The 24,182-nt window shown below is 33.0% G+C and overlaps 2 protein-coding genes across 12 annotated transcripts in view; one reads left to right on the forward strand and one right to left on the reverse strand.

Annotated features, from left to right (window-relative positions):
- The window catches only part of LOC136986829 (DIS3-like exonuclease 2), a 40,391-nt gene extending 39,809 nt beyond the window's left edge, over positions 1-582 (forward strand). For all 4 annotated transcript variants that reach the window (XM_067284444.1, XM_067284445.1, XM_067284442.1 and 1 more), the window contains exon 20: positions 423-582. The gene's annotated coding sequence lies outside the window, so the exon portion shown is untranslated. The remainder of the gene's footprint in view (positions 1-422) is intronic.
- dsh (Segment polarity protein dishevelled) lies at positions 573-24,075 on the reverse strand. Of its 8 annotated transcripts, none has more exons than XM_067284454.1 (17): positions 23,603-24,075; positions 7,164-7,233; positions 5,698-5,765; positions 5,245-5,324; positions 5,076-5,135; positions 4,030-4,231; positions 3,865-3,958; positions 3,730-3,799; positions 3,568-3,655; positions 3,362-3,490; positions 3,158-3,285; positions 3,000-3,086; positions 2,795-2,950; positions 2,558-2,725; positions 2,254-2,484; positions 1,908-2,181; positions 573-1,638 (listed from the first exon to the last, which is right to left on the reverse strand). In XM_067284454.1, the coding sequence occupies exons 1-17, from the start codon at positions 23,767-23,769 to the stop codon at positions 1,632-1,634; spliced, it is 2,079 nt and encodes a 692-aa protein (XP_067140555.1). In that variant the 5' UTR covers positions 23,770-24,075; the 3' UTR covers positions 573-1,631. The 8 variants fall into 8 exon arrangements, with proteins under 8 accessions (XP_067140555.1, XP_067140554.1, XP_067140549.1 ...); XM_067284453.1 differs by having other exon boundaries at positions 2,795-2,929; positions 3,000-3,080; positions 5,635-5,765; XM_067284448.1 differs by having other exon boundaries at positions 3,000-3,080; positions 5,635-5,765.
- Between the last annotated feature and the right edge of the window lie 107 nt (positions 24,076-24,182).

Raw genomic sequence — 24,182 nt, forward strand, 5'->3', positions numbered from 1 at the left:
AATCTAGTGTTTACCGTAAAGTATGGCGGAGGATCCCAAATGTACGGTTTGGGGACTTCGGAGAATTTGCTTTTATACTCTAAATAGCCGATCATTTTCGCTATTTAAACAAAAGCAAAACGACAGTCGGAAAAATACGGCTGGGATTGCAAAGCAACGTCTCCCCTACCAAACGTCAAAACAATTACGTCAGTTGAACACTTACGAGGATGATGAATAAATTGAGAAATGAAACTGTTACAAGCAAAGACTTTGCTTAGACTTCTGACTGTAGCTACCTTAACTTGTGTATTCCATTAAATGGTACCTACACACACACACACACCTTTAGACAAGTTAAAAGGCTTGCTTTTAATTTAAACGTGTAGTATAACCGGTTTATGCTAATGAACCGGTAATAAACTAATTACTTTATTTTTCAGATTTTCTTCTCGGACGTATGGCATCGGAAGAAGAGGACGAGGGTTGCATAAAATGCAGGAGACCGCAGATTTTTGTTTTCAGCTTTATATTGTAATGTTATGTAAATATTTGCTATTTTGACAATTGCTAAATTAAAAAAAACGACACAATTAAAAAGATCGTTAGCCATTTATTATTATTATCATCATTATTATTAAGTCAAAAAACACCATTTACAATTTCCCCGTAAATAATTAAGTTAACATCCGTCACGAGACTGATAGAAGCGGAGTCGACGGTCGTGCTCTTCGAGAAAAAGTATAAATGATCGTGCAATAAAAAAGTGGAAAAATATACAAGATCTGCACAACAGCTGCTGTTTACAGTCAAGTGACAAAATATTTCGCTCATATTTACCGCAGAGGCAGAAATAATTCCATACACAGTAATCGTGTTCGCGAGACGTCCGACATAAAATCAACCGAGTGCCACGTCGTCCATCTATACACAAGTAGAAAACAAAGACAGAGAAAAAAATGTCGTCCGCCATTCCCGGAAATTAACTATGTGGCGACGCTAATTCGGAGTATTTCGGTAACTGAATTATTCACATCTATGTACATGTTTCCCCCCGTTAAAAAGTCGAAAAAAGTTCTTCCACTGAAAATATGGCACATTTGATTATTGTTTATTAAGGTCCCCATATCAATCAGTACATAATCGACAATAGAAAATAATAATAAAATTATGTATATATATAATAATAATAATCACGATTTACATTATTTCACGGGAGAAAATGAACGTTAAAATTTGCAATATTGCTAATTACACACAAAAAAAATTATTGCTCGGTACGCATTAAAAAAACATACAGGATTACATTGAAATAATAATAATAATAATAAATCACATTTCGTAGTGTTTCCGCAGGTTGACGTACACCGAAATCCCGATATATTTCGTTTCTCTCTTCATAGTTTTGCGATGGAAATATTATTTTATTTATTAAATAATATCTGTAAAAAATAAAAACCATCCTATGCCATTCAGTTACGATGGTTAGTAGGGATTAAGTTTTTGTTGCCATACAATGAAGGTGAAAGCTCTGGTCTTGGTTATCAACAATAGTTGACAGATAGGGCAGAGGGTGAATTGGCCGAACTGTCCCCTGGAAGGCTGGTCATTACACTATCCCTTTGTCTGAGTATTGGTATTCCAAAATATCATCATCCACTGGGAGGTCAAGCATGAAAGAGAAGAAAAAAGGACAAGTCAACTAAGAGACGAGCACAAGGACCCGCATACTGCAAGAGACAACAAGATAGGTTAAGAGGTTAGGGAACGTGCGGGGCCGGTGCCGGTGGCGGGAAGGTACGGGAAAAAACAACAACATTTAAAAATCGTTAACTGCGAACGAATAATTTAATATGTACAGGGCATGCATTACGATAGAAGCCGGCGTTAAAAAATAATATATCTCTATGTAACTAGTATCTATTTACATGACGTCAACAAAGAATTCACACGGATTGCCCATGGCCATCCGAAAAGACTGTCTACTACCAGCAAGATCTGGAGGGACGGAATCGATGCGCCGCACTTCTTGAGAGGCCGTCGTGTTGATGCTCTGCTCGCTGCTGCTGCTGCCCACGCCTTCTCCGGCACTGCTCCCGCGGCACCCGCCGCTTCTCTGACTAGCTGCTTCGGAATCGCTCCCTCCCGGACTAGCTGATTTGTCTTTTTCTTTGGATGGATCGCCGCCGTTGCTGCTTCCACCTGAAAAACGCAGACTCCGATGTCAGAACCCCGAAGTCTCGGACTTAAGCTATTCTAGTGAAGATAAAATACCCGAACCACTATGAACACTGCCTTCGCGGATGCTGAAATTTTTAAAATTGGAAGTGTCGTTGGCATAGTTGAATGGCATCGGAAAGAAACCCGTGGCCGGAGGGGCATAGCCACCGCCGTATGGCATCTGGGTGCCCCACGGCGGCGGTGCCGTCGGTGGCGGTAGAGGTCCTAGCGTGTCCCTGTCCGCTTCGCTAACGGAATCTTCGTTTAATTTTAAAGCTGCCATATCTAGAAAAAACACGGTAAATTTCAACAGATAAAAATTTTTGTGCGGTACGTTAAATATTTCAAAAAAATTTACTGCTGCACAGATCTCCGAAGATATAATAACACTGCTCGGAGAAGGTGATTTTGTTCACAGTGTGTCTGATGTAGCCCGCTTTCAACATTTGAGTAGAATACTTTCTTGCTTCTCGCCGGTCTTGGAAGCCTTGCACGTGTGTGAACAGCCAATCGACCACGTCGGCACCTGAAAGAAACTATTCCATTAATTTCAAATAAATGACAAATGCACTCCGATGCACAAATATAACTTTACCTATGAATGCGTTGGGAATGGTGATTTTCAACCACATGCGATCTCTTATGTCTAGACCAGATTCGGGAGCTGCCATTGCCTTCACGATCGTCCCCATGTCCATGTCGAGAGTCAGCGGATTTTCTTGAAACTGGCCTAAGTTTACAATTCGGTTTTCTTTAACGTAACAATCAAAATTATTTGAGATTTAAAATTTCGTACTCACGATCGGATTCCGGAATCGAACTGGTAATGGAAGAACTAGTTGAAGTTAAGGTACTAACAGAAGGAGGTCTCAGTGGGTAGTCTGTTGCTATCAGTAAAGTTAACCCTTTCAGTTTGGTACAATTCTTAAAGTTAAAAATTACTTCAAATAATGCTCACCTCTAGCTGCTTCGGTATGAGCAACCCACGCACTGGGATCAATGGGCCTGACAGGTTCCGTCCTAGGGATGGTGAAGTAGCCTTTGGGATTTGGATCCCAACATTTTGCCACGACTAACTTGATTGGACTAGAATTGTTTGATATAAATTTTATATTATTTTACGAAGCCGGGAAAAATGAACAAAAGATTTTGTGCCACTTACCCCGGTTTTTGCACGGCTTCCCTTAATACCCTCACTGCATCGTCATTACTCATATTTTCGAAATTAATATCGTTTACCTGTAAGATCATATCACCTGGTTCTATTCTTCCATCTAAAGCTACCGCTCCTCTACAAAGAAGTAAGATCTAATTAAGATAACGTGCGTGCATAACAGAAAATGCACTTGCAAAGAAATCCATAGTCACCCTTTCATGATAGAACCAACGTAAATACCGCCATCTCCCCCTTTATTTGATTGACCAACAATACTGATTCCTAAAAAGTTGACTGTATCTGAAATTGAATACATATGTTTGTATTTAACTGACGCAAAAGTACATTCTGTACTTAATTATAATTAAACATACCTAAATTTAAGGTTACTGTGATGATATTAAGCGACATAGTCGAATCCGTAATACTGCTGATAGATGATGTCTGCAAAGTAATCGATATGGATTAACTACTGATTAATTATAAATTTCATTCAATAACATACATACTCTGCTCATGGGCGGCATGCGATGTCTCTTCCTCCGTCTCCTGTGTCTGGCGTGTATTCTCGATACGCTGCTCTCTTCCGTTGTGGTGGATATTCTGAACATTTTAGAAAAATGTCATAAAATTTCAACTTAAATGTTGCTACTTGCCATAAAAATATCGTGTACCTGCTAGTCGTTTCGTCTTCCGAATCTAAAAAACTAGTGCTTTCAATATCGCTGGTCATCATGGACGAGGACTCGTATCCATGACCGGGTCCCCGGTGTCTTTCGGAATGGGGATGAAGGTGAGCGTGGCTGTGTTTACTATGACCGTTAAGACGAGCACTAGGACATCCACAGGGAATTGGCGGTTTACAAGTACAGGGACCTGACATTTAAAAATTGTTATTATAATGTGGATTAATATTAGCAATACACATTATTTTTGGAGAAAAGATCTACTTAGCATGCAAATTTATGCTATCCTAAACTGCTGTATACCTAACCCACTGAACTAATAATTTTTGACCCTCATTTTAGATGCAAAATACTGCCTGCATGGCAGTCTTGACATCGTCAAAATTTTGATACCGACTAGCAGCCATGAAATGGACCAACATCCTAAATAAACCATAGTTAGTTATGAAACATTTGAGCCTTACAGTGGATATGGCAACACATCAATAGCATAAATATCCAATGTTTTTCATCGGGTTATTCTTACCCAACGTACTAGTGCAGTCTTGAAGGAATGTTTTTTTTTCCAGCTGATTGATGCCAGGTATTTCTGCTTCAAAGCATGCTTGTCAAAGATGGACAGACTATAGTTCTCTATTGATGGTTCAATCTTGCAGAACAATGTCAAAAAACAAATCATAATTCCACAAATAGAAAGTAAGAGTTCTTGGACAAAACAGTCCTGTTGAACATTCAGCTGTGGCATTTTTACCCGCCACCTTCTATGCTTCAAATTAAGCAGGTGAGCCCATTTCAAATCACACATAAGAATGCATCACCCAACATTGCAAAAGATTCTTACAAATATCTACTCACTCGCCTACTACTCAATGAGATCATGAGGATTTTGTGTGGAAGTTTTTGAAATTTGAAAATTATAAAAAGTGACTGTTTTACATAAAATTTTTCATAGGTATCTCCAAGAATTAGTTATCTAAGGGCAAATAGGAGAATCTATTACAAATAATTGCAAAAGATGTAATTTTAAATCTTACCATGTTCATCATGATAATGTTTATCCCTCTGTTTCGCCGAACGATGTGGATGTCCATGTTCTGAAACAGAAATTTATAAAAATTGTTTGAAAATATGTTTTATTATTACATCAAATATAAAATCATACATAATTATCAATAGATTAATTAAATTTTAAATGACTTCTACCTCTTCTAGAACTAATTATTGATTCTGTTTCTGTGCAAGTAGTGTCTCCTTGAGTGTCCCTATGCTCTAATCCGGCGGCACTAAATAATCAAAAATCAAGCAAATCAATAAATAATTTATACGAAAACTTTTTATTAAATTGCTTCAGGATTTTATACATTTAAACTTCCATACTGATTTAAAATAAGACACTGCTGAGTTGTGCAATGTTTGAACTGAGACATTCAATTTTAAACAAAGGATATTCTTTAATGTGTGTTCAAAATAAAAATATATAGCGTAACAAAAATATAAAAATAAATTAACAAATAAAATAAACAAACAGAATAAAATGAATTAAATAATTTTAATGAAAAATAAATAAATGCTTTAAAAGAAATAAATGATTACTGAAAAGAAGAAGGTCTATCTCCAATGCCAGCAGGTCTATCCAAAGGAAGTCTTAATTCTGACCTTTGCGACATAGTCTCCGTACACTGAGAAGTACTGTCCGAAAGACTGCTGCCCTCTGCCGTCACTAACTACAAAATAAAAAATTATTTTCAATATTTGCAATTTATCAAATATTTAGTTATCGTACGAATGATTTATGTAAAATTTAACATGCAATGTTAGTTAAATATCTGTCTGGAATTTATTTAGTTCTATTTAATATTTTTAAGTTGTCTGGTAATCTTTACAAGTACTATTTACAAATTATTCATTATAATAAATATCTGTCTTCTAGTCTAATATACATATAAATAAATAGTGTTTTTAACCATCCTACAAATCTCAACATTTTCAGACCCCTGAAACATAAAATAAAATCAGAAATTCCACACTTGTGCATGGAGGTGTTTGTTGGTTTCTATTTTGCTTAATATCTCAGGATGGGGTAAAGATTAAAAAATGAAATTTGGCGTGGTAACTTGCACATAAGGAACATCAAAGCTGTTAAGTTTTGGTGGTTAAAGATCAAGGATTTCACATTTCATTCCTTGAATGGAAGTGGGGGTCAGACTTAAAATTTTGCTCATCATTGGCCTTTAATATTTTTAAAAAACTTATATCTATTCTCAGAAATCTAGCAATGAGAGTTGCATAATTTTCCCAGCTGTTATAAATTTTTATTAAAAAAAACCTTTATATTATTAAGCAAAAAAGTAAAACTGTGTGGCACCATCTATTATAAGGTTTTGTTATAAAACACTTTATATAATTTTTAATTACTATAACACGGCAAAAAGCTTGAATGAGTTTAATAAAAAAACAAGTGTAAATGTTAACAATGAACACAATCCTCATTAAGTCCTACCCCTCTCGAGATACGCGAACCCCCCTCTATCTCCCTACCGACCCCTGGTGACCTTTCACCACCAAAATTTAATAGCACCAATACTAATGCCACTCAAATACAAGCCACCATGCCAAATTTCATTTCTTAATCTTTACCCAACCCTGAGATATTAAGCAAAATAGATGCCAAAACAAACACGCACACGGAATTTTTTTACTTTTTTAGATTCGGGAGGTCTGAAAGCATGGAGATTTGCAAAAAACTCAAAGGGTCAAATTTAACACAATTCCAATGTTTTCCCTTGTTATGTGTACATAACAGCCAGGAAAATAAAATTAAACCCTTTAAACCTTTTGCCATTTTAGAATAATTAATAATACAAAAGTTATTTTTTTAACTAAATCTTTGTAACAGAAGACACCACACACAATTTTAACTTTATGCTAATGCATCTTAGCATTTCTTAAACATGCACTTTTGCTGGGAAAGTTATGCAACTCATTGCCAGACTTCTTTTATATGCAAATACACAAAAAAGACACAAGCATAAAAGGTATTAATACAATAAGAAGTCGTGATCAAAGTGCCAAACTATTAATCTATCATAAATTTAAACAAATTTTAATTCTCAAAAACTTACCCATGATACAACTCTTCCATTGAAGCAAGGAAGTCTGGAATTATCATCACTAATCTCTTCTTTCACCACCCTGAAAATATTTTAAGAAATTCATTCATTATTATATTCAGATAACAATAGTTCAATAAAATGTAGAAATTACTACTATACTACGATAATAAAATTGAATTATCTTGCATTCAAATCAATTTCTTATTTCTGAAATAAGAATAACAACTTATATTAATTGTCATAAAGTCGTATTAACATCTTATATTAATTGTCATAAAGTCGTATTAACATCTTATATTAATTGTCATAAAGTCGTATTAACATCTTATATTAATTGTCATAAAGTCGTATTAACATCTTATATTAATAAAGGTATAAAAAGTTAAAAATACATTACATTGAAAGCATTATATTAAGTTAAAACATCAAAGATCTTATGATAATCGACACTTAAATCCAAAGCTAGCATTCTCATTGACAAAATCATCATCTGACGATTTGAAAATTCTTAAAAATTTGACAATGATACTGTTTAACGTGTCATTTATTTGGTGTGTGCAAACACAATTGAGCCTCATTATTACACTATCAGTTTGTGCGGCATTCGTGTTAACGCGGAGTACATCAGCAGTCCCGCAGACAAGGATGGACATTTCAACATTGACGAGTTTGATTAATACGTAATATAAAATGTGCTGTGCTTCCATGAGTACAATAGCAATTATATTATGTTGTTTAATAAGAAGTGCACTGCTTTTGGATTTTCCAAAGTCACTTTGGAAAAGCTGGAAGTGATGCACTTCTGCAATGCAGAGGGTGGTGAGGGGCATATTTTTTAACTCTAGCATTGGCCACAACTTATAACGTCAATATTATAGTAGTCATTGACAACGTTATGCTAACGATACTTATTCTGACACAAGAGTACAATTTCTCTTATAATTGGTCCTTTATACACCATGATAATGCCAAATGATTAAGTCAAGACAGTTGAAGTGGAAACTGGAAGTTAAGACTGAGGATTAAAAATTTAGTTTTAAAAGATATTAAAACAGTTAAAATAATAACTAACAGAAATAACAAACATTACATATTGTAATTAGTTTGTAATTTTAAAAGTAAAACAAACTGCTTCTATCAGAATAGAATCCAAGTATATAAATTATTTTGAAATTCATAAAGTTTTGTATGTATCCACCATCGCCTTTCTACTAACTCTAACAGATGTTGAAAAAAAGAGCAGCAATTCTTTATTTATGCCACAGTAGAATCGTGCATACTGTGCACATGGTCCGTGATTACAGTTTTCTTCGAGCCACTGTATCTTAATAAAGTGTGTATTTGAAGCAACATGGAAGTTTATTTGTTTGTTTATTTTTAACAAATTTTAATTTCTGTATCATTAAAGTTAAAGGCCAACAAGTTAAAAGATATGGTTATCTTGTTCCTCTTACAATCTAGCTTTACAAGATTACATAATTTCATCTTTTATCTATCGCAGGAATGGAGGCTAAATTATTACGGCACATGTACTGGAACATAAACTAGGAACATTAGAAATATTACATTGTTTCTACCAACTGCACAGTGACTCCTATTAGAATAATTCTAAGTTAAATACTTCACTAATACATCTTTGGCACATAAGATCAAAATGAACAATGCCATTGTCCTCTCACCTTTTACACCGAGGTTATTTGCTTTTGCAAAGATACATAAATCAGGAAGAAACTTAAGACTGGTCGTAGATAAAAGTTATTCGCCATGGCATCTATGTTGAATTCTTAACAAATTTATTACTCTGTTAACTCTCATTAGGAAGCTCCAAGACCTTGTACTTTTTGAAGATGAATATACTATAGTCCTTGACTTTGAAGCCTTATGTCCTTCTATAAAATCAGAATCATTTTTGCCATCTCAGGGACTTCCTCCTATATAATATCAAGCACTCTTCTAGACTGCTACTGCAAATCTTGGAATTAACACATCTAGTCTCACATTTTTCTTTCTTTGTATCTGATGGCACCACCTACATCCAAAATAGAGGTACAGTAGAGCGCTGATAAGTGGAACGTCGGTAAGTGGAATGGCCGGAAAGTGGAACGATTTTCAGTCGGACTGTGTCGTGCCGAATCGAATGTTTTTGATTACTAAATTTACTTCTAAAGTATAATTTTCATGTTTTTTATATTCTTTAATATATTTATTTTGTTTGTACAAAATGCAGAAATAATTTTTAACGATACGATAGCCTCGATGATTATTATAAAAATTTTCATTAGGCTTAAAATCGACGAAAATTCAACACGAAGCGACACGCAACGGAGAAAAATTCAACGAAGCAACGCAACGGAAAAATTTGAACATCGGACAGGTTAATGTATTTTTTCGTACAAAGTCGGAAACTGGAACAAATCATTAACTGGAAGGACCCCAGTCCCCAATTGGTTCCACTTTTTGACGCTCTACTGTATATGTATAGACAGCCTCCTTTCTGGAACTCTATGTGAGCTGGTCTTAAAATCTCCAGAATGTTCAATTTTACCTAAGTATACGTTTAACATCTATTTATTGTTCGATATATTAATGACATTTTGATCATTTGAAGATGATGCTTTGACGTCTGGGAATTTGTCGGCAACATCAACTCCCTTAAACCTGGAGCAAGAAAGTGACTGTAAAACACTCCCTGGACATTTTCTTCTCTTTTAGTAATTAAAATCAATATCTATAAGAAATGCACCTACAGTCCACTCTTCATTCCTCAAGCCTCCCACAACCCTTTGCATTATAAACTGGCAGCCTTTAGGGCTGTAATTAGAAAAGCCTACATTCAATGTCAAGATATCGGGGACAAGAATGCAAGGATTTAAGTATGTCAGAAAACTTGCATCATCTAGGCCGTTACAGATAAGTTGCACTTGGAACCAAAAGTCAACAAAAACAACTCTTCAAGCACTGATTATACTGTGATGGAGTACGCTAGACCCCCACAAAGTCTACAAGAAGATCAGTAAACTCACTAGCAGAAGAATCATATACGAAAGGAATCCTATCTATAAGCTAGTATGTATATGCTTTCCTCTCTGTGACGAGAGGGTTGCACACGACCTTCAATATATTGGGGCCACTTTAAAATCTTTTTATGCTAGACTGAAGGAGCATTAACGTAACATCCAGAAATCTGAACCAGTCACGGCCGTCGCTGCCTATGCTCTCTCCGATTCAGATGTTTGCTGGTAACATGCTAAAATTATCAGAAGTATTAGAAATAGACATCACATATGTTACGTGGAGGCTCTATACATTTATAGATATGTGTGACAGAGTCATTCTGTCAATAAGAATATCAATGCCCTCTCTGCAGCTTGGAGAGTCTGCTTTGAGTTGAACTTGGCATAACCAGAAACGATTTCTCCATATGTTTACCTTATATAATATTTACCTGTTTTTGTATATAATTGCCTTGTCTTGGGTTTCTGGAGATTCCAGCCTCTTGGGCTATGTTCTCTGATGTGCTGCTGCCTGGATAATTTCCTTATTATATTATATTATATTTTATTATTTTAGTTTTAGTTGTTATTTATTTTTTCATTATCTATGTACGTACATATTACTTGTAATTTTACTTTATCCTTTTATTTTTAATCTTTAATTTAAACCAACCGGCATTCCATGTTCGAAAAATTATCCATTATATTCTATTTTCTCCAAGTTTGATTTTGTATTCTACCCGAAGACAGTCTTTGAAAATGACTGAAAATGTTGGTGATAAAATTGTTTTTGCTGCCTTTAAAGGTTTTATGAGTGTCTGAACTTATTACTTATTTAATTGCAATGTAATGTTATATTGAAATAGAAAACGTAGTTAATAAAATCTACATTGGTTTAATGCTTTACTGTTCTGTTAGCAGTTATGTCTTATACGTCAAGTATAACATATACACTATTTCCTCGATTCTAAGGTGCAGATTTTAAAACCATGTTTACTTCTCCGAAGCATATATGCATCTTACGTTTGCAGTAAAAAAACAATTGGCTACCATCTAATAATGCATTAAGCATCGCTAATACATTTTCACTACACTACTTAACACTTTTGCTGCAATTTTCCCTCGTGTGACCTTTGTTACAATACGCCAATTTTGTCGTTCGAATGCTGAAAGTTTATGCATTAAAATGAAAAGTTGTTATATATGCAGAAGAGCATGGAGATAAAACTGCTGAAAATTAATTAATTATTTCACAGCATATACATTGTTTTCTCTGACTTCTTGTTACTTAATAAACACTTAAACATCTTCAACTTCCTTCTTTAAAGATTCTGGGTAAGTGAGTTCACAATCTTCACCTCTTGACAAAATGATTATAATCTTGCAATCTAAAATAATTTTTAAAAATTTAGAAAGATAAACTACCATTTGTCTTGTTTCAGAGTTTGGATCTATAATGTTTTGACATGGTTATTTTGACACAGATGACGTTAAAGAACAACAGTTATAGTACAATCACTTTAATTACTATGGCATAAGAATACAAGGTTCAGAGATTTTCTGCCTAATTTGGCTATTTTTTACTAATATCAACAGGAAACTTTTATGTTTTGTGTAATTTGTGTCAAGTTCAAGCTGAATATGCCTGCGCGGAACTTTGGCATGACATGTGGTCGACAATGTCGACCACATGTTGTGCCAAACACCAAAAGTTTCAATTTTCTATAATCCATAACAATCAAAAATCCCACAGCAAATCCATTATAGCTAGTTATAATAGCTGTACCAAAATGTCCAGAACCAAAAGGCTACATACTGTCATACACTGTTCAGATTCTGTGGATGTGAAAGACCACACGCAAGTGGCCCCATAAGCACACAGATAAACGTAGTGAACAGTGAACAAGTTGTTAAATTGTAGATATCTTCTGGTGGAGATTTTAATTGGCATATATTTTGATTTTTTCAAATTGCATTATAATAAAAGTGCATAAAGTGAGATTGTATATAATGAGGGATATCTATAAATCTTTCTTCTAACATTTCAAATAATGAATTAAACAATACAAGAAATTACTAGATATTTTTTAATTTTTTATTTATCAAGAGCTTTAGAATATAATGTATTCAATAGAAAGGGAAGGATTTGTTCGAGCAGAAAGGCCGATAGAAAGCTAAAGCTAAAAATGACACAAGAATTATTCTGCATATATTAAAAAACAGTAAGAAAGATTTGGGGTGTGGTGCATTTGAAGTCCAAAGAAGTAATTTATCAAGCAACAAACATTTTCGATTGCTCGAGCAGCCATCCACACATTCCAGAAAAGAAAATAACACAAATTAAGAATATTACACAAATAGAACACCTTTGATTTAAGGTAAAAATGAATAATACACTGAAGTCAAAAGTCTACTTGTTTCTTAACAGTTAGTGCTAATTATTAATATTGCTTGTTATTATGAAAGAAGGTCAATTATAAAATTAAGGTTAATTAAATAATTTATATTAATACATTAGATAATACAATTAATCACATAGTTAAAAAGTGGTTTACTTTGTGTCTACATTTCCTTATAATTGTATACTTAATCGGAGTAAATTGCAGAAATGCTGGAATAGTTCCTATTTAGAAACTGTTCGGTTATTATTATTATTACAGTAGAGCGTCGATAAGTGGAACCAATTGGGGACTGGGGTCCTTCCAGTTAATGATTTGTTCCAGTTTCCGACTGTACGAAAAAATACATTAACCTGTCCGATGTTCAAATTTTTCTCCGTTGCGTGTCACTTCGTGTTGAATTTTCGTCGCTTTTGAGCCTAACGAAAATTTTTATAATAATCATCGAGGCTATCGTATCGTTAAAAATTATTTCTGCATTTTGTACAAACAAAATAAATATATTAAAGAATATAAAAAACATGAAAATTATACTTTAGAAGTAAATTTAGTATCAAAAACATTCGATTCGGCACGACACAGTCCGACTGAAAATCGTTCCACTTTCCGGCCATTCCACTTACCGACGTTCCACTTATCGACGCTCTACTGTATTTGATTCAAATGCAAAGTGTATCTGATAAGGATACACTCTGCATTTTGGACGAGGAAGTCCAAAAAAATGTTTTATCAGTTAATAAATGTTGATTCCTATACTTTGTATAGTGTTTCTGGAATTTATTTCTATTTTCTGTGAAGTCGGTAAACTTGGAAGTCATATATTTGATATTACCTAAACTCTTTATAAACTTGTATAAGTTATTTATTTTTTAAAATTTATCCAAAGCTGAAAGATAAAAATTATAAGTGAAGGTAAAGTATGCTTTCCTGACTTAAGCTATATTTACACAGTTCATCTTTCTAGCTGCAACAGACAATAAACCTGTCTGTTTTCTTTGCACCGGTTGCAAGAGCCACCCAACAAGAGTATCGAATATAGCAATGCAGAAAGAAGGCATTCTGTCAGAATTGCCAGAATTTGCAAGCTTGTTTCATTCAACTGATTGGGCGATATGGTTCTTTATGGCATGTAGATTTTATACACAATCATCAAAAATACTTGAAAAACAAGACTTGGAGAGAAATTAGCAAAAATTTAGGGATCAAGGTAAGTTATATGCTTAAAAAGTTGTTCAATTTGCTTCAAGTTCAAAATGCATCGTAAAATTATTCCATTCCTACCGTTACAAGGATTCTGCAGTCTTGCCTTTTAGATGTAAAGTACTAATACTGTCCTTAGTAAATTCCTTATTATAGACTTTGCAGAAAAGAACTACACCGACGTGTTGTGGCTGATTATCAGTATGCGACCACACGGAAATATAGTACTATTGCCTACTGTATGTTACAATCACTATCAATCAAATCGTTTTCTTTCTGCGTTATTACTGTAGATAACATTTTGTTCATTACTGTGCATTTAAAAAATTTTGTAAAAGAATTAATGGTCTTTTGTTGACATTTGAGACTACGATGAAGCCAACAGAGGATTACAGCCAAAATAATAATCTTTCTGTCTTTTTAAGTTTTTTCTTTTAAAGTTTAAATCAAACAGAATATAATACAATGTAATATAACATGTCTGAGAGTCTATCATGATTCAGATAATGCTGTAAACCATCTATTTTATTACTTAGGAATATATGTAGATCTTTACTTAAAGTGGATTTGTTCTTTATCCTACAAACACTATAAAAAGATGTTTGGCTGGATATTTATATATTAAATTAATAAATATATTTTCTTTTTCGTCATATTATACTGTGCATTCATTTAGACATATTTCTTTCTGCTTGAATGCGTTAAAGATGCCATCTAAAAGATTCACTTAGAATTTAAAGGAGGATGCACGCACGACATAGAAAAGCAGCACATTTACGTCAACTTTGTTGCTACCTTTTGCCATGCTGAAAAAGTAGAATCAGATTCAACTTTTGCGGCAAGGCAATAGAGAGACCTTTCCTACAACCAATCACAACTAACTTTGGTAGTTATGTTTGTCAAGCAATTACACATATCACATGTATTTATTGGTGACCTTTGCTACAGGTTTCTCAATACTTTACAAAATTATTCCTTTAATATAATTAGCACTATTTTAATAAGAGTTTAAAATTATAAGCATAGTGTGTGACACAGACAAATGTAAGTATATTAAAATATATTTATAATTTTAATTTTTATCCCACAATTTCTTTTATTGAAATGTTGATAAATAAACTCTATAAAAGTTGAAAATAGAAAATGCAAATACATCTCCTTCCTCCTCCATCTTGAACACTAAATGTACAGTACTCACTGTCCTATGGCATTAAAAATTGCAAATACTTTTGATAGCTTACAACTAACCTCATAGAACTGATTCAATTAGAATTATACCAAACAAGATTTTTTTTATTTAAAATAACAATCCAGGACATAAATAAATTACATTTGTGATTTTAATTATCCAATTACTGGTAGACATTATCTTGTACAGTACATAATTTACTGCAGTTGCAGCCTGAAATAAAAGATAGAACCTTGATGTGTTTTAGACGAGTCCCTGGTGTGGAAAAAGGTCACGTGAAGATGTTGTTTTGGATAACCTACATTTATGATTGTAAAGACTATTTTGTACAGGTATCCCTTGCTTAATACGCAAAATTAATTGTGGCAATCCCTTTATACATGAACAGAAGTTTCAATTAACGTGGCTTTAACGGTCATCTTTGCTTAACATAGACACCGTATTCGATTAATGAGATTTTGATAATGTAGCAATATCAAGGAATTAATTGTGTTAATCAAGAGATACCTGTATTTGAATAGAACAAGAACATAATGGGCTAGTTTTTTAAAAAATTGTTCCAGCTGAAAGTATGAAAATTTGAAATTTAATAATTTAAAACTTTTTAAGATTTTTAATTGTAAAAAGTTAAAAGTTTTTAAGATTAAAATTAAAAATATTTTAAACAAAAAAAATGAAACACTTTTTACATTATAGTCCATAGTTCTGGTTTAAATTCATTAAATAAATGTGATCGGTAGTTTGGGAATGTTGAAGTGGCACTTTTACAAGGTAGGAAGGAGGAGATGTAGAATGCTCCTCATAAGAATAACATTCTTCTATCCTGACATTGTTTAAGAATTAATGTGCAGGACCAGAAGAGTTCATAATCTTGCTCATAATCTTCATAAAGCTTGTTAGCTGATGAAGTTTGTTTATATATATATGCCTTGCCGGGTTGCAATGGCCAGTTGAGTGCCTTGGGAGATGTTTATGGATGTGGGCGCGTGATGTGTCCCCAGCCGGCATTGTAATGGCCGTCGATGATCATAACGTAAGCTTATATAAACTGGAAGAGGAGATCGGACCAGAGGTGCAGATAGCATAATTGGCAACGCATCTGCATGGTAAGCAGGAGTTGCGGGTTCAAGTCCCACTCCAAGCCAATTCTTTTCTTTCAGTAAGTCCTAAATTATTTAATTAAAATTATAATTATTAAATTTAGCAAGAGATGGCACCTAACACCTAACTCTAGTACCAAATTATCTTATAAATTATTATTATTATAGCCGTTTCTAGCCCGATAATTCAGCTTTGGTTGGTGTATTGCTTTAATATATTACTGTAAAAACATTTATTGAAAGAAACACTATTTAATTTTTTAAGAGGAGCTCATGGATATTGGTTCAATTTGATGAGTTAAGACAACACAACATGCAGACAATCTGCAAAGAAATCGGTGCATTCTGAGAGGACTTTTCTGTGGAAACCTTTGCACAACCAGCCCATTGGTTAGACACAAAGCCAAGATAAACCTGAGTGTTCAATAGTTTTATCCTATAAGCTACTGATAGGCTATGCAGACACTAAATGTTTTAGTAACACTGAGTTATAATATCCTAAAGCAAAGCATTTTTTACATTACGACATTTTACACTAAAGGATTCAAATTAAATCATTAAAATTTACGCACACTGTTTTCTGAATATATTTATAATTATCTTATAATATTTATATTTTGTGTAAAGAACGATATGTTGAAAAGTTTTAAACACATGGCTATTTCAATAACTTCGTGACTATTTTACAGAAATATGGCAATTTTATTTCTTTTTAGTCCTCTAATGATGGATTTGGTTATGAATTTTTTTACTGTTAAAATGATTTTTACAGTTAATAAAGTATTTAGATACAAAAAATTACAATATACTTTATATATACATATTTATAAATGAATGTCTTTGCATTATTTAATATTAGTTTTAAAAATTTTGGACCTGTGATGTTCTAGTAATATGCAGTGCCAGACTACTCAGTATGAATCTCTGCCTGACACAATTTGTATAAATGTCAGATCAGCCTCCTTTCAAAGGTAAGAGCTAGTGCAGATCTGGGCACTCCACCGCTTCTCAGGCCAAGTCACAGTCTTTCTTCAGTGCACCTTCATGACACAGTTGTAAAGAAACATCTTCACTTTTACAAATTTACACTGATTTCATTACATCCAAGTTTGCATTTTAATTGCCAGCTTGTTATATATATAACACAGGAAAGTATTGAAATTGTGTCAGATTTAACCCTCCAAGCTTTTTGCAAATCTCCACATTTTGAAACCCCTGAACCCAAAGTCAAGAAAATGGGGAAAAAATTCCATGCATGTATTGGCATCTATTTTGTTTAATATCTCAAAATGGGGTAATTGAATCAAGAAACAAATTTGGCATGATTGCCCATGTATAAGGGCCACTGATGCCATTAAATTTTGGTGGTAAAAGCTCAAGAGGGTGGTCATATTTCACATCTCGAGTGGAGTCAGACTATGAAAATTTTACTTATTAGAATTTACAATTTCTTTTTTTTTTTTTTATAAAATTCATCTCTACCTCAAAATTTGGCTTTTTGTCATTTTATAATAATCTTATAATATAATCGAGATGGGTTGATGATAATAATAATAATAAGCGCAGAGCCCAAATGGTTAGGAGTTGAAAGTTGAGATTTGGTACACAGTTAGGGTACGTCATAAGAATGTACACTAAGAAGGGATTTTTTGAAATTCGCCCCCGCAGGGAAGAGGGAGAGGATTAAGTCTTATCCTAAGAAACAGCTTCTACTGTACTATTTTAAATGCAATTTTTTATTTTTAACTGCACTTTAGTAGAGTATGCCATGAGAATGCACCGTAATAGAATATTTTTGGAAATCCCCCACGGGGAACAGGTAGAGGGTTAAGGATTACCTTGAAGAAGTCACTTCTACTGTACTATTTTAAATGAGGTTTTTGCATTTTAGTAGGGTATGCTGTAAGAATGCACATTAAGAAGGGATTTTTGGAAATTCAACTCTCCTGGGGAAAAGAGGAGAGAGTTAGTTTTAGTCAGTATAAAGTGTAAATAATAAAGAAGGAAAGTAAATAGTAGCACATACAGTAACATATAGTATACATTTTAGAAACTGATAAATATTTTAATCATTTCTACTGTTCAGGTAACACAAAAACAATAAATCCAAAATAAATGAATTTGAACGAATATCTGAATTCATTACATATTTGAAAAATTTGAAATATTATGTTCCAAACAAGTTTTCTTAGCTTTAGAATTAATCATACACTTAACACCTTATTCTTGCCGAGAAAATATAAATTTAAATTTATTTAAAACAAACAAACGTTTTCAGCCTGATTCACAGGCCATCTTCAGGTTTAGAATACATTTGAATTAAAAATTCTATCATTGGAACACAAAATTCAAATTCAAAATTAATAAGATACATTTAAACAAATTAAATAGACAACATAAATACCAATAAAACTAAAACATAAAATATATAAACATGCAAGAAACGAATATATAAGTATTAATAAATGCAATACTAAGACATTCAATAAAACAGTTATAACTATTGGTTAGAGCCCTTATTAAAGTTCCTAACCATGAACTTCCACGCAGAGGGTAGACTTTCTGCGTCCCTCGCATTTAGACAGCCTTCTTGTAATCTACTCCTATAAATCTGCAACTTTTCTGCCGTCAATGCCAAAGATGGAGAAGATAAAGGGTTTATGATGGTCGCCTCATTCCATTTAACTATAGCTCCTGGCGCTTGCGCCATTTGGGACAAAATTGTTGCATTAGACCTCTTTCTGATGTTATAACTATGCTCCTTGATTCTAAGCCCTAAACTTCTAGTGGTTACTCCAATGTAGTCTTTTTTAACGCCCAATTGCATGTTCTCATATGGAATTTTATAAACTCCTGCTTTCTCTTCTGATTTTATACCATCCTTATCATTCCTGAGGATTTTGTATAAATTAGGCGCCCTTTTTAAAATTCCGTATGAGAACATGCAATTGGGCGTTAAAAAAGACTACATTGGAGTAACCACTAGAAGTTTAGGGCTTAGAATCAAGGAGCATAGTTATAACATCAGAAAGAGGTCTAATGCAACAATTTTGTCCCAAATGGCGCAAGCGCCAGGAGCTATAGTTAAATGGAATGAGGCGACCATCATAAACCCTTTATCTTCTCCATCTTTGGCATTGACGGCAGAAAAGTTACAGATTTATAGGAGTAGATTACAAGAAGGCTGTCTAAATGCGAGGGACGCAGAAAGTCTACCCTCTGCGTGGAAGTTCATGGTTAGGAACTTTAATAAGGGCTCTAACCAATAGTTATAACTGTTTTATTGAATGTCTTAGTATTGCATTTATTAATACTTATATATTCGTTTCTTGCATGTTTATATATTTTATGTTTTAGTTTTATTGGTATTTATGTTGTCTATTTAATTTTTGTTTAAATGTATCTTATTAATTTTGAATTTGAATTTTGTGTTCCAATGATAGAATTTTTAATTCAAATGTATTCTAAACCTGAAGATGGCCTGTGAATCAGGCTGAAAACGTTTGTTTGTTTTAAATAAATTTAAATTTATATTTTCTCGGCAAGAATAAGGTGTTAAGTGTATGAATATATATTTTGCTGAGTGCTTTGTGATATTTAGAATTAATCATTTTATTCAAGTAAGGTTATCGTAGTTCTTGCTCCCAGCGAAAACGGGCAAGTTTGTTATAATCTAATAATCCTAATCTTCACTACCGTACTTTCTGCCCAAGAAATGCCGGACTCATCTGCTAATTAATAATATAACAAGTCTTTTATAACAAACTTCTAACAGATGGCACCATGTACAATTTTAAATTTGTTTGCCAGGAAATTCACGCAACTTGTTGGCAGATTTTTTCATTATGCTGTTTATTAATATTAAAAGATAAACTTTCATAGTCCATACTTTTCAATCAATAGCAAAGTACTGCTTTGTATGTGTATTCAAACTGCAATTCTTATCTTATTGTGCCATCAAGATAGAACTTGCACGAAACTATTCTCACCAAACTAACACATTAAACGGAGTTGCACGATAGAGAATTGTAACTTTTACTTACTTTTGTATCCAATTGTTGATTTTATATTATTATTTATTCAAATATCAATATAGTTTTAAAGCTGAATGATCCATTACTTGGAGAAATGTTAATATAATAAAATAATGGCTTACAAAAATATTTTAAAATAAATCAATTAGAAAAAGGGGTTTAAATGTATTCACTATTGTTTCAGAACTGACATTTAAAGGATAAGAAGTACAGCACTGCAATGAAAGGAAAAGCTGTATGGTCAGTATCATACACACTGGTCAATAATACTCGAGCTTTCCTAAAATGTTCATTTAGAAAGAAACCAAGTAGAACTTGGTTTCTTTCTAAATGACATTTTAGGAAAGCTCAAGCCAAAATATATGTCACAGGTGACACACAAATACTACACTGCAGAGTCACTGAATATTAATACTTAAATTTTTATCTTTCAATATACACAATAAAATATATATATATATTGAAAATTAGTAGAATAATAAAAAAATTACACAAGTAAAATAATATATATTTATAAAGGTATCAATGACCTTGGACATTTCGAACATTCCAGTAATCTGATATTTTTACCATAACCGAGATACATTCGACATTAATATTTTTAAAATGCCATAAAACAGGCAGTAGAATATTTAGGACATTAGGCGAATAAATATTTCATGCTTTAAAATACTATTACATAGCTCACATCAGCCGAATCTCATTCTTACGATTCAGCCAACTATGTCCAACAAGAACCTTGTTTAGCATAACTTTCCTATTTGCAATTGCTAAACATGCAGGATTGATCTCATGGAACTTATAAACACTCTAAACAGATCTCTCTAGTTATTGCAATTGTTTATGTCAAAATTTTTTTTGTTTTATCATTATTATTGTTGAATCATTTGTATAGTTTTTAATGTGGGTATAATTGTTAAAATGGGGAGGTGCAAATCAACTGTCTATGGACATTTCCTTAACCGTACAATAAATAAATCTCTTAGCACGTGAGCCATTTATCTAATACGTTTATTTAATTAAAATAATTATAATTGGGATCACTTAAATCATTAACATACTTTTTTAATTATCGTCGAAAAGGTTAATTATATCTTTGAATAAGAACAATAAATGAGCAAAAAAAAATATGAAGTTAATGATTCGAATACATAAAACAGTAACTGATAGCAATAGAAAACAGTGAGCATTATATAACACGATAAAAAGTTTCAAAATTAATTAGGAAATCTAAAGCTTAATATATTAATTCCAACAAATTTAAATAATAATAAAATTTCAGTTGCCAATGATTTTACATTAAGCATTATGACTTCTAAACAAACAATCATGGCATTACAATATAAAATTTGATTAAAAAGAGTAAGCGTTTGGTGATTGTTATCTGAAGGTCAATAGAGCTTTACTAGATAGATATGGTGAGACGTATTTTCAATCAGAATTATTTCCATTTTTTATAATTAACTGCAATTTCTTTTTATTATATTACTATTATTAATCATTGAATGCACTTATATTTGTGAAATTAATGATTAACTATAAGTAACACGTATCCTGTTTTGAACATGATTACTTATTAATGATTCAAATTTAGCACGAAATATGACATATATATCAATACCCATATATAGATTAATATCAAATTTAAGAAAAAAAAATCAACATCTGTAATTGTCATCTATAAACAAGCAGATTTCTTTTGAGTATTAATAAGCAATCATTATAATCCAAACAATAACTTTATTTTAATATATAATTCATCAAATAACACAAATATAAATACTTCATATCGTATGTTAATATTACAAAAATACTAGCCACATCTGTCACGCATCGCTCAGACTTTCGAGGGGGTGGAAAATCAGCAAGGTCGGGTCGGGAGAGGCCATAAAAACAACAGTCTTAGTACTATAATATGCAGGTGTACTATAGATTACTCCCTATGGAATTTCAGGACTTTGATTATATATTTGAACTCAGGGGACCGAGACGAGTTCAACGGTACCCTACTTTTGGACCGGAGACGAAAAAATAAAAAAGTTATCACACTTTTTAAGTTACCATACTTTTTTAATGCTCTCATGCAGACGGCACCGTAGTTGCTAGTATTGCCATCTTGTGGTAAAGTCTGCAAACCGTGACGTCAGACTACGGTCATCTCCCGAGCGTTAAACACGCGATACGAGAGCGGAGAGAGCGACGCGACTTCCGATCATCGCACGATCGCCATTTCGGTTAATGTTACTTATGGCAGCGAACATGGCGGCCCAACTGACCTCTCGTACGGGCGCCACCACATGCCGCCATGTGCTAAACTAGTGATCGATTCACGGTAGTTCTTGAACAAAGTAAAAAAAGGGGGGAAATGTCTACTAAAGGCAATTTTAACGGCAAGCGACGGGAGTCCCGATCGCAATAGCGAGGCCGACTTAGCGGAGAGAGTGACGCGACTCCCTATCATCGCGCGATCGCCGGAAAAAAGTATGATAACTTTTTTATTTTTCGTCTCCGGTCCAAAAGTAGAGTATCGTTGAACTCGTCTCGGTCCACTAAGTTCAGATATATACCCAAACACACGAAATTCCATAGGGAGTAATCTATACTATAGATTCTATAGTATACCCTAATATGCTTCTTGTCTAGTCTTGTCAGCACTAAGATTGGCCTTTACCGCTAGACTTATTACACTACCACAGGACATCAAATTAGACTTAAAAAAACACTATTTTATTTTCTACTACTACTTTGAAAATAAAATAGTGTTTTTCTAAGTCTAATTTGATGTCCTGTGGTGGCATAATAAAAGTCTAGCAGTAAAGAAAGGCCAATCATAGTGCTCAATAGTCTCAGTATCTAAAATGCACATTTATTGACCAGAGTGTTTACGATAACAAAACTGGAAGAAAAACTGCTTGGGCTTAAGTTAAGAGGGTGGCTTTAGAGACGGTCACAGGATAGGACAGCCAAAATATTTTTTTCTAAGGATCAAAGAATACTTGGGCTAAATTTTGTGCCGACACATCAAACAATACAGAATCCTTTACCTAACACGCACAGATACATATTTTGACTTTTATAAATAAATATAAATATATATATATATGTAATATTAATACTAAAATAAACTTAATACAAAATATAGGAAAAATTAATGTAGAATTCAACAAGAAAAACATCAACATTAAATGATTATCAACTGTAATCTAACACTTGTTTTTGAGTATTAATAAAACAATGGTGACTTTACAATCCAAACAATAACTGTAATTTAATATAAAATTTATCAAACAAGAAGAACGTAAACATATATATGTGTGCGTGTCAATACATATATAAAATTACCTATTTTAACATTATTAATATACAACACTGACGAGTAGAAGTTACTCAAGTAATTTAAGTATATGTACATAAATTAAGCATCAGTGTGAGTAGTTTATGTATATACACATAAAGTACTTACACTTGGTCTTATTAATGGTAAATAAAGTGTGTTTCAATGTATGAATGAAATAGAAGATGGGAAAACTCACCCAAAATCATCATCCATAGATTTAAAGAAGAATTTATAATTTGGTCTATTGAGTACATTCTTGAAATCTGAAAGTGTAACTCTGTCCGGTGGTATTGGGAGTTTAACAAGATATGGAGTCTCTTCATCATCTATGTGATAGATAATTTTAGTTTCATCCATTTTCATCCAGATTTGAGCCTTTTTGACATCCCAAATGGAAACTCGGAATACAGCTCAACAAACAAGATGGCGGCCACCTAGATGGACGCAGCCCCTTCTTTCAAAGGCAAATTTAACCTAAATTCTCGTCCTCATTTATAATTCTAATTAAATAACTAAATAAAAGTTTTATCGTAAACGATTTACTGCGTTATTAACCATAATACGGTTATAAATTCTTACGGTAATTAAACATTTATACAAGAAAACTTTTCCCTTATTCGACAATCTACTTTCCCTTTTCCTTCGAAATGGAGTCGGCCTGATATCATTACGTTACGTGACGTCACCCGAAAGTGTAATTACGTTTTATATATTTTTTTTATTTTTCCACCCGCGCCAATTTAATTTTTAATTAAATTTATTAATTACGTATTAAT

The sequence above is a fragment of the Centruroides vittatus genome, unplaced genomic scaffold, assembly GCF_030686945.1.
Source record: "Centruroides vittatus isolate TY-2023 unplaced genomic scaffold, ASM3068694v2 scaffold_1209, whole genome shotgun sequence".
Taxonomy (NCBI): domain Eukaryota; kingdom Metazoa; phylum Arthropoda; class Arachnida; order Scorpiones; family Buthidae; genus Centruroides; species Centruroides vittatus.